General features: G+C 39.6%; 1 protein-coding gene across 3 annotated transcripts in view; it reads right to left on the bottom strand.

The window, feature by feature from the left end:
* ADAL (adenosine deaminase like) overlaps positions 1–15,215 on the bottom strand; it is a 27,537-nt gene that overhangs the window by 5,395 nt on the left and 6,927 nt on the right. For all 3 annotated transcript variants that reach the window (XM_061159255.1, XM_061159253.1, XM_061159254.1), the window contains exons 3-10: positions 13,931–14,154; positions 13,556–13,686; positions 13,003–13,063; positions 7,880–7,967; positions 5,891–5,972; positions 3,444–3,570; positions 2,319–2,399; positions 276–414 (exon numbers count right to left, since the gene is read on the bottom strand). In XM_061159255.1, coding sequence (XP_061015238.1) covers positions 276–414; positions 2,319–2,399; positions 3,444–3,570; positions 5,891–5,972; positions 7,880–7,967; positions 13,003–13,063; positions 13,556–13,686; positions 13,931–13,990 — 769 coding nt within the window. In that variant the 5' untranslated portion in view covers positions 13,991–14,154. The remainder of the gene's footprint in view (positions 1–275; positions 415–2,318; positions 2,400–3,443; positions 3,571–5,890; positions 5,973–7,879; positions 7,968–13,002; positions 13,064–13,555; positions 13,687–13,930; positions 14,155–15,215) is intronic.

Genomic DNA, 15,215 nt, shown 5'->3' with positions numbered 1-15,215 from the left:
GATCCTTATTACTTCAATATAATAAATACCGAGTTCCAGGAACTGGGGAATGCAACAGTGAAAAAGACAGATGAGGGCCCTGCTCTCATGGAGCTTTTATACTCTAATGGGAGCTATTAATAAAATTTCCTGTTACTTAGATAAGGTTGAGAAAGCATCACTTCATTTCTAAATAATATCTATATATTCACAACAGTGTTTCTCTACATATGGGTAGCAAGCTGCATGCGGGGGAGGAAGGGTCAGAGAGTTGCCTGGAGGACCTGAAGCCTTACCGAGCGGTATCTGGTGTTGCCTCACAAAGTCCACCAGATCCGGGGATCCTTCCTTGGAGGAGTTGAGAAATGTCCCATGCCCGATTCGGTCAGGGAACAGGTTCAGGAGTACTTGTGTTTCTGTTTTTTGGTTTGGAATCTCAAAAAATAGAAGGGGAGATGAGGGCATCAATAACCTCTTTCAGTGGTTCTTAGAAGTACTTTTTTTTTTTTTCCCTTACAGCCAGGTACTCTGTCCCTCTGAGAAGGTATTGCAGACATTCTGGAAAGCTGAGTCACTTAACTTTCCAGCCTTCTTCTATGCCTTTGATCTTCCTGTTCATTTTCCAATATTCTTCTGGATTCATTTCAATGATGATAATAACTAAAGAGCCAGTAGTTATTGACTTTTCACATACATTCTGCTTTAAACCTCACAAGAATTATACGAAGTATTAAGACAAAGAAATCAAAACTCAAAAAGTTAAGTGTTCAATAACAAAATCCCACAAGTCTATATGCATACGTGTGTTCTGTGTTGTGTACATGTCTTCACACATATTAAAAAAAGAACTGGAAAAACATAAAAACAAAACTGTTAACAGGATCAACTCAGCAGCAGAACTGAAGGGGACCTTCCATTTTTTATTTATTTACTTCTACTTTATACTATTTCTCTACTCTTCGATTTTCTTCAGGTACATAAAACTTTTGTAGCTAAAAATATAAAGCATTGTAAAGAAAAGCTGTCCAAATATAAAGCATTTTAAAGAAAAGCTGTCCAAGCTCACAGAGCTAGCATAATGGTAGAGATAAGGGTGAAACCTGGCTCTGTCTGACTCTGGGGCCTAGACTCCATCCACACACAGTGCATTCATGTTTCATCTGGACAAGGCTCCCTGTGTGCATACCACAACCACCACGAAAACGTGTGTTTAGCTATTCTCTTCAACTCTCAGATAGCCTAAAAGACAAATGACCATAACATGTCGAAATGAAACGTTTTCCATCCAATAGATCAAATAAGAGAACAGAAACTAAGGTAAGGGCAGGTTCTCACGCTGCGCGCAAAGACCAGAGGTAACTGGCCTCAGGCTGCCTGTTCTGTCACCCTGACCGACGGCTTCAATCTGGCATCAGCTAGGTCATCTAGAGGGTGTCCTCTGTGTGAAGGATCATTTTGATCAGAGTGTGGAAACATAGATCCTAGACTTCAAGTTCTGCTACTAGATTACTGACTCTGCTTGTAGACATGAAAAACACTCAGTACTGACAAGAAGCTCCAGTTTTTGCCTCAATCTTTATATCATCACCCCATCTCATACTCAAAATAATCATGTGCAGTAAGTAGGTAATATTTCCTGCATTCAAGAAACAATTAAATCCAAATTTATCAAGTTGTATACCTTAATTATGTACAGCTTTTTGTATGTTAATAAAAGAAAGCATTAAGTAGGCAGAAGGACTGAGGTAAGAAAGCAAATCTATCTATAAAATGGAAAGGTGCAGGAGAGCCCTCGTTTGCCTCTCAGGGACATGCTGACTACGGAAGTGACTGTCCTCCAGCTACTGTCCATGCATGATCTGCCCTGCACTCTTGCTGTCAACTTGGGGGCCATAGGGCACCCGATCTCCCTCTGGGCCTTATAAAAGGATGATGAGCTGCTTTCTTTCCTGCCAGTGTATGTGATACATTCGGGTCCCTTCCCTGTAAGGACACGCGAGGCAAACTCATGCTTTTCTCAGTGTTGGTTTGCTGATGTCAAGACTGCTGATAAAAATTCATGCATTTTCTCAAACAAGCTGTCATCGAGCTGTTCTAAGGATACAACTGTAGTGTAAGTCAACCCAGGGACTATAACAACATAGAAACGGTAACTCCAGGGACTAAGGCAAGTTGTGCCTTTATCATTATAATTTACATAAAAATATTTCTATTTTCCCTCTAAAAGTGTTTTTCCAAGACAGGTTTATCTTTAGCCATGTACAAGTGATTATTAATTTCCATTAATGATTTTCCACTGTAATCTACCCTCTCCAGCCTAATTTTACAATATTATTTACCTCTGAAATATGCAGTGCCAACTTCAGACCAGATTTTTTAGCTTCTAAAAGAGGTTCCAAGAAGTCTTTTGCTTGTCCTGCCTTGAAGATAGAAGTTAAAATGAGGATATAAGAGTCTAGGCAAACTGAACAACTGACTACTCTGTCTCAATAAACAAAGGAATAATGGCAGGAAATAAAGTGGCAGATGGACTCATCTGTACATTTTGTTTATAGCAAAATTAGGGAATTCAAAGTTGGCAAAGCCACTGTGCTTGCCCTCAAGAATCTCAAGTATCAGTGAACCTCAGGTGAATCAGCTAAGCTAGATATAACAGTCCCCAAATTCTATTTCTGGAAGGTTATCTAGGTATCTAGAGCTAAGGAGAACTCACCTGATTCAGGATCAAGTATGATTGGTAAAGAAAGCTTCTATTAAATGGACGATGAAACAAGGCCAGAACAGCCCAGGTTTAGTCAAAGCTGTAAGAACCAGGTTCATAGGACTCTAATTCAATGATTTTCAACCAGAGTGATTCTGCCCCTCAAGGGACATTTGGTGATGTCTACAAATATTTTTGGTTGTTACAACTAAGAAGGTGCTGGGATCTACTGGGAAGAGGTCAGGGATGCCGCTAAACATCCTACAATACACAGGACATTCTCCTACAACAAAAATTCTTTGGCCCGAGATGTCAGAGGTGCCACAGCTGAGACACCCTGCTTGAATATGACCTTCAAGAAGCTCTAGGCCAGCTTTTTTCAACTGGGTCTTCTGTGAGATAATTAAGCCCTACCCACAGTTAAGTATTAATTAAGCATTAGACATGAACTGTAATAAATCAACTCTCTCTCCTATGTATGTAGAATGGTACTAGTTGGGTACCATTTTTAGAAAAATGAAGAAAATAATCATATTGTCATACAAATCTTTTTCTTTTCCTTTTTTTAGAGGGCTTAACTCTTTCACAGAACCCTGGAGAGCAGCTGCTGTGGACATTCCGGTCATCCAGGGCAGAATAGGGCTTCATACACACAGGGTGTCTGCTGAACCTCTGGAGAATGCAAGGTGCCCCAAGCTAATCCTTATCCCACAAACTGATTCTACCTTTTAGAAATAAAACATATTTTGGAAAAATAACTTACTGCAGGGTCTCCACTGAGGTCAAGGCCAAGAACTGTATCCTCTGTAGAAAGGAAGAACTCTTCAGCAAGTTTAACGGCCTCCTTGGCTGCTGAAGGGCCACCTCTTCTGTCAATTGATATCAAATACCTTTAATGCAAGAAGAACACAGTTGAAAATGAATGTTGATTGTGAAGATGAAAAAGACAACTCTGAGGATGGCCAGAGAGGTACAGCAAGCTACCTGCAATGTATCTTATTGGAGAAGTACAGCCTGACTGACTTGACATCTTACTTTGGCAGAGGGAGTGAAACATAAATTTCTCAACAGCACCAGATATCTAGTTACTGTTCAAACTTCTGATTATTTCCTGTTTTGGTTGTTGTTCATGTATTTGTTTTTTAGTCTGTTTGGTACAGAATCCAACTAAGGTCCACACATTGTTTTGGTCAATGTCTCAAGTCTCTTGTAATGTAGAGCCACTTCCCGCCCCCCTCTCCCACCCTTCACCTCATACCTCTCCCCAGCCTCTTTTCTTGAATTTATTTGTTGAAGAAACCAGATCATTTGTCCTGTAGAGTTTCCCACAGTCTGATTTTGCTGATCGAATCCCTATGTTGCTAACATGTTCTCCTGTCTCTTGTATTTCCTACGAATTGGAAACTGGATCCAGTCTAGAGGCTTAATCACATCAGATTCGATAGAGGCCAGAGGAATTAATAGGTGGTGATTCCTTCACCAGAAGGCTTAGATCTCTTATTTTATTATGGGTTACAAGACTGGTAGTATTCTAACATGTATCCAATAGCTGATACAAATTCATTCTTCATATATTAGCTGGATTCCTACAAGGAATCTAATACCCAGAGAACCTGTTAATATTGTGCAATTTTCCTCCAGCATTTATTAGTTTATCTATTTATTCACAAAATAAAGAAATCCCTCCAACATATATTTATTTACAAAATTTGAATCAACTATATATAAAATTCAATGTCTTTTTTTTCCCACTTAACAATCTTCCCTGCCACTAAATGTTAGAAAACTATATAAATCACATGAATATAACATAATGTAACTGTCCTCTGATTGCTGGACATTTTAGGATGTTATATACTTTTTGTTATAAATAACACTATCATGAAGAATCTTAACATTAATCAATCCATTTTCTTAGGATACATTTCTACAAAAGAATTACTGGATCAGAGAGAGAAATACAGTTTTCATACTTGAAACTTTTTTTTTTCCAAGACAAGTCATATGGAAATTACATTTATAGATCTTAATGCACACTGCTCTTTAGAAAAGTTTTATTAATTACCTATGTTCACCAACAGTGTACAAGTTCACAAACACTGGTTACTACTTTTTGGGGGGGAGGGGGATGCCTATTGAAATGGTATTGTAATTTTTAAAAAATTATTTGATTAGTGGGACCTTCCTAGTGGTCTAGTGGTTAAGACTCCAAGCTCCCAGTGTAGAGGGCCCAGGTTTGATCCCTGCTTAGGGAACTAGATCCCACATGCCGATAAAGACCTGGAGCAGCCAAAAAAAAAAAGTTAACACATACTAAAAAATAAACAAAATTGTTTGATTATTGAAGTTAAATAGTTTTCTATACATTTATTGGCCATTTCTATGTTTTCTCTTCTGAATTCTTGTCTTTTGCCTGTTTTTGTTTTTTAATTAGGGTATCAATCTAGATAAGCTTAACTAAGAGATGTTATAGACAGATTTTATAGCCAGAAAGTCAGCTAGCTTTCTTTTTTTCTTCCTTCAAGGACTTACTCAGCCCTAATTATGTGCCAGCTCTAAGTACTGGTGAATCAAAAGACAAGGTCCCTGGCCTCACTGAATTTACACTCTAGTGGGTGAATGTGTATATATATAAATAAAACAAGAAAATTTCTGATTTTGTTAAGAAGAATGTCATAAAGGAAATAAATGGAGTAACTAGAAGATATGGGGAGGCATGTTAGATAAGGTGGTCAAGGAAGGCCTCTCTGAAGAAGGGACAGCCACATGAGACCTGAGTAACAAGAAGCCAGCCATGCGAGGATATGGTAGAGTGTTCTAGGCAGAAGCAACAGGAAGTACAAAAGTGCTGACGTGGGACGACTGTCTTGGCCTCTTTGAGGAACAGGGGGAAGGTCAGTGCGTGGTGAGTGACCAGTGGACACATGAGGCTGCTGAAGTAAGAAAGGCAGCACGTGGGACCTTTCAGGGCCCAAGAAGAAGTCTGGATTTTTGTTGAAGAGCCATGAGAAGCCACACTTCACTATAGCAACAGGACTCAGAACCTTACTGCCATGGGGAAAAAAATTCATAATTGTATTCTCAACTTTAAACAACAAAGTTCTTGACTTTAACAGATTTATAAAGATCTGTTATACCCATGCTCAAAAGACTAAAATTGTCACATCCTAGTATTTTCAGTGGTGACCATTAAGGTACAGTGTTTCTCACCTAACATCAATGTCTACGTTTTCTTCTTTGGACTGTTTTATACCTTCAAGTATAGATTCCACATAAGTCTTTTTAGTCATTCCTGGAAAGGACACAAATAAAACATTTGTAAAGAGATCATCAACAATTTCATCCTTCAACAACCGTATTCCTACATGAACAATGACATTTCGCTTTCTGTGTGACAAATGTACGGTTACAGATGAGTTACGGACGTGTGTGCATGCTCAGTCTCTCAGCCACGTCAGACTCTTTGCGACCCCATGGACTGTAGCCCGCCAGGCTCCTCTGTCCGTGGGATTTTCCAGGCAAGAATACTGGAGTGGGTTGATTCCTCTTCTAGGGATCTTCCTGACCCAGGGGTCGAATCTGTGTCTCCTGCATATGCAGGCTTTAGTGAATGCCATTTGTACCTAATGAGCTTCCCTGGCAGCTCAGACGGTAAAGAATCTGCCTGCAATGCAGGAGACCTGAGGTCGACCCTGGTTCAGGAGAAGGGGGCAACAGAGGATGAGATGGTTGGATGGCATCACTGACTCAATCGACGTGAGTCTGAGCAGACTTCTGGGAGTTAGTGAAAGACAGGGAAGTCTGGTGTGCTGTAGACCACGGGGTCGCAAAGAGACACGACTGAGCAACTGAACAACAACAAATATATATATATACACACACACACGCACATGCACACACAGTGATATGACTTGGTGGCTGAACAACAACAAAAATACAATTCTGAACAGATGAGATGCTACTAGGTGTATGTGTATCCTATTCATTCATTTAACACTGTATTCTGAGCATGTCTTCAGGTCATTAAAGTGTCTTTGCACATATTTTTAATGGTTACCAAATATTCCATTAAACTTTAACTATTCCCCTATTCTGCACATTTCAGTTAGCAGTTCCCTTTGAATCTCCATTTGAAGAGTCAACTAGCACGAATAATCTATGTACTGCTTTTCTCCTTCCCTTTCACTATCCTCACCAGCATAACTTGGAACTGATCCTAAAATTTATAAGTGTGAAATAAGAATCTTTTGTTCAGGGGGAGGGATAATTGGGAGATTGGGATTGACACATAACACGTGACTACATGTAAAGCAGATAACTAAAAAGGACCCACTGTATTGCACAGGGAGCTCTTTTCAATACTCTGTAATGACCTACATGGGAAAAGAATCTAAAAAAGAGTGGATATGTATATGTATAACTGATTCACTTTGCTGTAGAGCAGAAACTAACATGACATTGTAAATCAACTATATTCTAATAAAAATGAAAAACAAAAGAATCTTCTGCTTATCTCATTTCAATACTTACTTTACTATATGTAGTTTAAAATTTCACCTCCTGAATGATGCTGGCTACACATTATCAGGGCACAAAATGCTAAGCAGGATCCAAGGACATCACAGAATACCTCTGGATGCTGCTTGTATCAACAGAAAGAGGGCCCCAAGAAGCTTCTCCAGACCATATCCAGATCCACTCATCTCCATCCAGAGAGGTTTTACCACATCACAGCTTGCTCCTGGCCTAAGATACCATCAGTCCTCAAGAAGAGACTGAATAACTTCATTTCAGTGACTGTCATGAAACGCAATTCTACATCCTCTCAGGGGCACTGTGTCACAAGCACTTGATGCAGGGAACACGAACCAACGTCTATTTAAGCACACAGCTATAAGGAACAAGTGTTCTTCTTTTAAGAGTGAGAAGAGCAAACAAGAATAAACGAAATTTTTGCAGCCCTTTTAATTTCCCTTCAACAGATAATACCTGACCTGGTATTTTAACTTATGAATAACAGACTGACTCATCAATAACATATGTCATTAATATACATCGGAAGATATGGACCTTTGACCCTACTTTTACAACAGTGTAACGGTAAATGCTGCATAGTCTCAACTTTGCAGGCATATGCATGATCAAAGCCCAAGGAAAAAGACAGACATATATTGAGAAGTATCAATAGTTAGATTCTACCTGTAGCATTTTCTTCTCTGGGTGTGCTCCTTAGTTCCAGATACTTGACACCATCATCTGCAAATTCTTTAATGACATCTTTTGTCACCTGGTAATAAAAGCAATGCACAGAATACTGATAACATCAGTGTAAGGGGCCCAATGAAAATGCCACGTGCTACAGCTTTATTTCACGCTTTAAATGACTTGCAAGGAGTGGTGGAGTCTCCCATAAGGTAAAGCGACCTGCTTTTCACACCCCTAGTGGAGGCTGTGACAAAACTACCATGTTTCCAACAGCTTCCCTTACCCTCCTCATTCTCACGTCAAATCCAAATCTGCACGACCCCCTGCCACCTTTTGTTTCTCTTCTTCCCTTTTAACCATTTCTCTGTTTCCTAGTGAACAGCAGACTGATAAAACAGAGAAATGAGGCAAAACTAAAACCAGTAAACCATCTCTGAGTGTATAGTACTGGAAAGTTACATATAGAAATAAGCAGCTAAAATGATTAGGCAGTACTGATGTACCATGTAATGTCATGGCTTCTCACAGAGGAAAACATAAGCAGAACACTGTATGACATAAATCACAGCAAGATCCCCTATGACCCACCTCCTAGAGTAATGGAAATAAAAACAAAAATAAACACGTGGGACCTAATTAAAGTGAAAAGCTTTTGCACACTAAAGGAAACTATAAACAAGGTGAAAAGACAACCCTCATTATGGGAGAAAATAATAGCAAATGAAACAACTGACAAAGGATTAATTCCCAAAATACACAAGCAGATCATACAACTCAATGTAAGAAAAACAAACAACCCAAACAAAAAGTGGGCAAAAGACCTAAACAGACATTTCTCCAACAAAGACATACAGAGAGCTAATAAACAAACAAAAAGATGCTCAACATCACTCATTATTAGAGAGATGTAAATCAAAACTACAATGAGATATTACCTCAAACCGGTGAGAATGGCCATCATCAAAAAAATCTACAAACAATAAATGCTGGAGAGGGTATGGAGAAAAAGGAACCTTCTTGTACTGCTGGTGGGAATGTAAACTGATACAGTCACTATGGAAGATGGTATGGAGATTCCTTAAAAAACTAGGAAATAAAACCACCACATGACCCAGCAATCCCACTAGTAGGCATAAACCCTGAGGAAACCAAAACTGAAAAAGATACACGTACCTCAATGTTCAATGCAGCACTATTTATAATAGCTAGGACATGGAAGCAACCTAGATGTCTGTCAACAGATGAATGGATAAAGAAGTTGTGGAACATATACACAATGGAATATTATTCAGACATAAAAAGGAATGCATCTGAGTCAGTTCTAATGAGGTGGATGAACCTAGAGCCTATTATACAGAATGAAGTAAGTCTGAAACTAAAACAAATATCACATATTTATGCATATATGTGGTATCCAGAAAGATGCTACTGATGAACCTATCTGCAGGTCAGCAATGGAGACACAGACGTAAAGGACAAGATTCATGGACACGGGGTGGGGGAGTGGGGAGCAGGAGAGGGTGGGACGAATGGGGAGAATAGCATGGAGACTACAGTACCACACATAAACTAGATAGCCAATGGGAATTTGCTGTGTCACTCAGGGAACCCAAACCAGAGCTCTGTAACAAGCTAGGGGGGTGGGATGAGGCAGGAGGTGGGAGGGAAGCTCAAGAGGGAGGGGACACATGTATACCTGTGGCTGATTCACGCTGATGTACAACAGAAGCCAAAACAATATTGTAAAGCAATAATCCTTCAATTAAAAATACATTAAAAAAAATAAAGTCATGGCTTCAGGTTCTTATTCACGTTATTTAGGGATAAGTTGAACTTTTCAAGAATTTCTTTTGGCAGGGTTAAACTCTCCCCAAATGTACTTAGAAAGATTCTTTTAGGCAAAGAAAATGGGTGATAAAATTTGAGTTAAAAAACGATTCAATCTAATAGAAAACTCAACAATCTAATAGAAAACTCAACAATCCAAAAATCACTAAACTCAACAATCCAAAAAATCACTAAACGACCAAGAGAAATGATATCTAAAGGCTGAAGGCATGTTTTCCTTCATTGCCATTACCTAAAATGTAAAAACCTAGGAGAAAAAAGGACCAGGTTAGAAATGCTGTGACAACCAGCCCTAGTCAGTCCTTACAGTTGGTATCCTACTCTTAACCTGCTTTGCCCACATGCACATGGGCACACAGATGCAGTGTCCTGGCAGAGGAACAAGGCTGGCTGACTGTACAGACAGTGCCTGACAGGTTGGCACCACCTTGGTGGATTCACTGCAATCCAAGGTCTGGGCCTCATCTTTTTTCTCCATACTGAAGCCAAAATGGAACTTATTACAACATGCACATAACAGGTGGCTCAGATTCACCAGGAGGTCTGGAGAATCAGCCTTAGAGATCACACAGCTCAGGATGTCACAGGCAATAGCCAATTTTGACTCCATGCTGGATCTGTTTCTTCGACTTTAACCTTTGCTTTATGTTGCTTTTGTTATTATAAGCATACAAAATGGCCTGCCTCAGGGAACCCTGCCCACCTCTGCCTTAATGTCAAACCAAAATGCCTTTGTTCAGGACTTTGCCCACCTGTGGCTGGCTACAGAAAGAAAAAAAAATTAATATATCCTCTCCTGGAGGCTGGCCATTCCAGAAGATATTTGTGAGATTAACAGCATTTTTAACCTTAATCCCTCACCTCTCCCCATCTTTGTTCTATAAAAGAAACTGGCATCCAGACTCCAACAAGATGGTTACTTTGAGACATTAGTCTGCCATCTTCTCCATCTGCCAGCTTTCCCAATAAAGTCATACTCCTTGCCTCAGCCCCTCATCTCTTGAATTTATTGGCCTGTTGTGTGGCAAGCAGAGAGAGCTTGGGCTCAGTAACAAGGACAACACAATGCATTCAAAATCACATGACACCCTTGGACCAAGCAAGACACTGCTGCTTCCTCCACCACGAGGCACGACCCTGCAGCCTCTGTACCACCATCAAAGGCACTAGACCACCCGTGGCGCTGGTGTTCCAGAAACCCCACGCTGCTGCCACTCCACCACCACAGCACAGTCCTCGTCTCTGCAAGTTGTGAGGAACTCAGATCTCACCTTCACTCCTTAACTAAGCGGATCCAGAAAGACCCACTCATACTACCCCAGCTCACAGGAGACTACTGTAGAAGCCCGTCGATAATGTGTGGATTGACAACGAGGGTGAAGGGAAGGTGTGAAGTGATCATATCTACTATCCAGGGCATCCCTTTTCCTGGCGGTGAGGTACCTGTGAAACCTAGAGGAACAACAGAAGGTTGCTGGCAAGTACTGACTGGGAGCCGTGGAAGGAAGACTTCGCTAGGCCACAGTGAGACCTGTGGAATCATCTCTAGCTCATATCCAAGAACACTTCTCTAGGGAGTGACTTCCCTTCCCCATGTCAACCAGATTCAGTCCTTTCTGCTCCAGGCAGCAATAGGTACTGCAGTCAGCTCTTGGCTCTTTGGGCTTTGTTCTTTTGTTCTCCTATGCTCTGGACTGAGAACATCGACTCAAGTTCTGTCTTCAGATAGAGTACCTCACAGTTAAGTTTCCGCTTACTCCAGAGATGTAAGACTGCACATCTCAAATAATAAAGAACATGGACTCTGGAATCAGACAAAACAGTCAATTCTGCCACTTTAATCATGGTGAGTGACCTTGAACAAGGTCTAACCTCTTTAGGCCTCAGTTTTTTTCATCTGCAAAAAGGGAGCAATAAGAATGACCACTACAGGAAAGTCATTTTGAGCACAGAATCTAGCACATGTAATAGTTAATGCTTTTTCAGCCACATTTCAATCTTCTCTTTTTGAGATTACACTCTGACGAGACTGTTAAGTGATCCTCATACACTCAGTCCCATATCTATAAACAATCCCTTGACTTATTCCCACACAAGGTTCATTTATTAAAGCTTCTTACCAACTTTTAAAGAAAAGAAACAATGAGTGTGGCATATTATACCCATGGAACTCTCAGAATCTAAAATGTAATCAGTTTTGCTCTGTTCCACTCAACAACAGAGAATGAGACAAAGCCTCCTGTGGTGGACATCCCTGGCAGGGTTCAACGGGACCTGCTGAGTGGCTGATAAGACAACAAATGCTCCCCAGGTTCCTATAAACCCCTGTGCATGTTTCCAACACAGAGCTTACCTCTTGATGTTGGATTTATCCTTTTATGGGTCTGTCTCTCCAACCTGACTATGGATTCCTGAGGGGCAGGGACCACGTCGATCTTTCTGTCTCTCAGTCCTAGAAGAGTGCCTGGAACACTGGGGACACTCTTGTCAACTTCTGCTAAACTCTTAGAATTAACCTTCCTCCAAAAGGTGATTAATTTACTTAATAATTATCAAGAGGATCAGTTTCAGCCAAGGAGAAAAATTTGTTCTTGACCAGTCAAATGTTACCTCTCCAAAAACACATTATGTTATATTTCTTATTTTGCATTTCTTACTTTGTGCTTTTTTCCTAAGGGTTAAGAACACTGATAGGATTCTGCTTCTCTCCAATTAGAAAGAGAACATTTAAAAATGCCATCCTAATCAGATCAATGATACAAATCTGATACAAAGCCAGTTATCCAGCTATGGGAACACAGAGGAGTCCTCTAGCCCTTCATCTCCAGAGGGAAGGCACAGTTTCCCAAAGGATTAATAATTCAGTCTCTAAGCACCTCTTGAACGTCTTCATTCTCTATAATGTCCACCCAGAAAGTTCAAAGTATCTCGAGCAATTCAGGTAAAGCCTGTGGTCAGATATTTCATATGATATGATTATATAGAGTTTATACATATATGAAAAAAAGGACAAGATTTTCTCCTCCACACTGTTCAATTTTCTACCTAACAGAAGATTTTGATCTTGGTTCTTTCCTCATATCATTTACAATTAATATAGTCTTTTGATATTAGCTGTTAGGCAAATGTCTTAACGTTGTTTTTCAAAAGTTACCATAAAAAAGGCAAAAAAATATTTTCTATCAGACTCTTGAGTCATGTGCAACAACAGAAGGGCATCAATTACTTACTAATTTTTAAACCAGTCTAAAAACTGCTTCATTTCTCACCATTAGAACATCTTCAGGGCTAGTAGTAAGTAGATGAATAATCTGAAATATCTGGAGGCATCTGCAATATGAAAAGTTTTGACATACTTTAGTCATCAAAAACTTCACTAAATTAATTGATTTTAGGCTAGTAGTAATTATATATTTATAAGGAACAACACAATAGGTTTCTCAAAAATTACACTGATCTGGATGGATCATCAAATGACTGAAAATTAAATGTTACTTTTAAGTGAAAAACAATAGTTTCCCTTCTTCACCCCCACAACCCCTATCTCAAGTGGAAGCAGGAAACAGGGAGGAAAAATATCAAGAAGTCTATATTTACAAATCTAAAGAATATTCCAATATAGTATAATTTCATAAACAATACAAATCACTAAAATTTGTCAACAGTCTGACAGCTGGAAAAAATACTGTTTGTCAAGTTATACTCTCCATACCAGATGGCTACCTTATTCCTTTAACTACAAAAATCTGAATCCTTACATACTATTTACAATTGCAAAATAGAGAAAGAAAGAAGGGTGTCCACAAACTCCCTCAAACTCACTCTTCTAAAGTTCTTCTCTTTCCCTTGTCAATCATAGTCATCTGATCGTGGATTTTAAGATCTGGTTTCTTGGCTATTAACTTCTTTATGGTATTGGAACTAATGGATCCATTCAAGTGGGCATGAAGTTCCTAAAACAGGAGAATGCAACCAGTAAAAATCTTCTCAAGTCCACTAGAGTCACAGAATTGCAGCAGGTGCTTGATGTTGGTAGACTGCACTAAGCAAATGGCCTAACAGATGCAGCTATATAACTTGTAAAATGTAAAGTTTGCAAATTCTACCTATGAAATTTATTTCTCTTTTTGTGAAAAGAAGCAACACAGAAGTCATTATACTTTGCAACACTCCAGAATTTTGTGGTTGAATTCTTACCACTTTAGGTAATTTTGAGTAAAAGGTTGTCTTCCATGGCTGTTCTTCTGCCTCCATCATGATTTAGCAGAATAGCAAGGTCTTTCCCCAGCCACTTATTCTTGGCATGAATACTAAATGTAGTTCAGTCAGTAAGTTTGGTGACCTTGAACTTCCTTCAGACTGCTTTACTTCCGCCCGTTTTGATAAGATAAACAGTATCCTAGTTCTGGGATCAGTTTCACCTATTTAAACAAATGTGGACATTTTTAGATGTTGACGCAAAAGCAAAGAAACAGGTTCTGCTAATTTATTCCTCTAACGACAGAAGCTCTCCAAAGCTATTAATAATTTAAGTGAGCCAACAACCTGAACTAGAAATAAGAAAAGTCCTCAAGCTGATAAGAGGGAGATTAAAATCTGAAATTTAGTAGGATGTACAGGATTAAGGATTAACTTGCTCAGTTGCGTCCAACTCTTTGTGACCCCATGGACTGTACCGCCAGGTTCCTGTGTCCCTGGGATTCTCCAGGCAAGAATACTGGAGTGGGTTGCCACTTCCTTCTCCAGGGGCTCTTCCCAACCCAGGAAGATGTATACCTTTACAAGTACGGTATATACTTTTACTTATTAGCACTTTCTACAAAACTATGTCTAAAACTAGAAATTTATAAGACCTACTTTGGGTTCAAAAGTTCACATTTTCGAACTGTTTAAAATATATAAAGAAAGGATAGAGGCAATGGAATCAGATGGACCTAGTTAATCCTTGTACCAGTTCGGCCCTTTAGTAGGTGTGTGGCCCTAAGTCACTTTTAGCTTCAGGCTTCAGTGTCCTTAACTGTAAAAACAGGATTAAAAAAATGGGATAAAAATTCGATAAAAATGCAGAGTAGATAAATCTAGAGCCTGTTATACAGAGTGAAATAAGTCAGAAAAAGAAGAACAAACATCATGTATTAATGCATATATACAGAATCCAGAAAAACAGTACTGATGAACCTATTTACATTGAAGAAATGGAGACACAGATGTAGAGAAAGAACTTGTGGACACAGCTGGGGAAAGGAGAGGCTAGGAGAAATTGAGAATGTAGCACTGCCATATATACACTTCAGTTCAGTTCAGTAGCTCGTCGTGTCCAACTCTTCGCGACCCCATGGAGCATAGTACGCCAGGCCTCCCTGTCCATCACCAACTCCCAGAGTTTACTCAAACTCAACTCCATTGAGTCAGTGATGCCATCCAACCATCTCATCCTCTGTGCCCCCTTCTCCGCCTGTCTTAAATCTTTCCCGGCATCAGG

Source organism: Dama dama, chromosome 13, assembly GCF_033118175.1.
Source record: "Dama dama isolate Ldn47 chromosome 13, ASM3311817v1, whole genome shotgun sequence".
NCBI lineage: Eukaryota > Metazoa > Chordata > Mammalia > Artiodactyla > Cervidae > Dama > Dama dama.
This window is presented reverse-complemented; position numbering and strand designations above follow the sequence as displayed.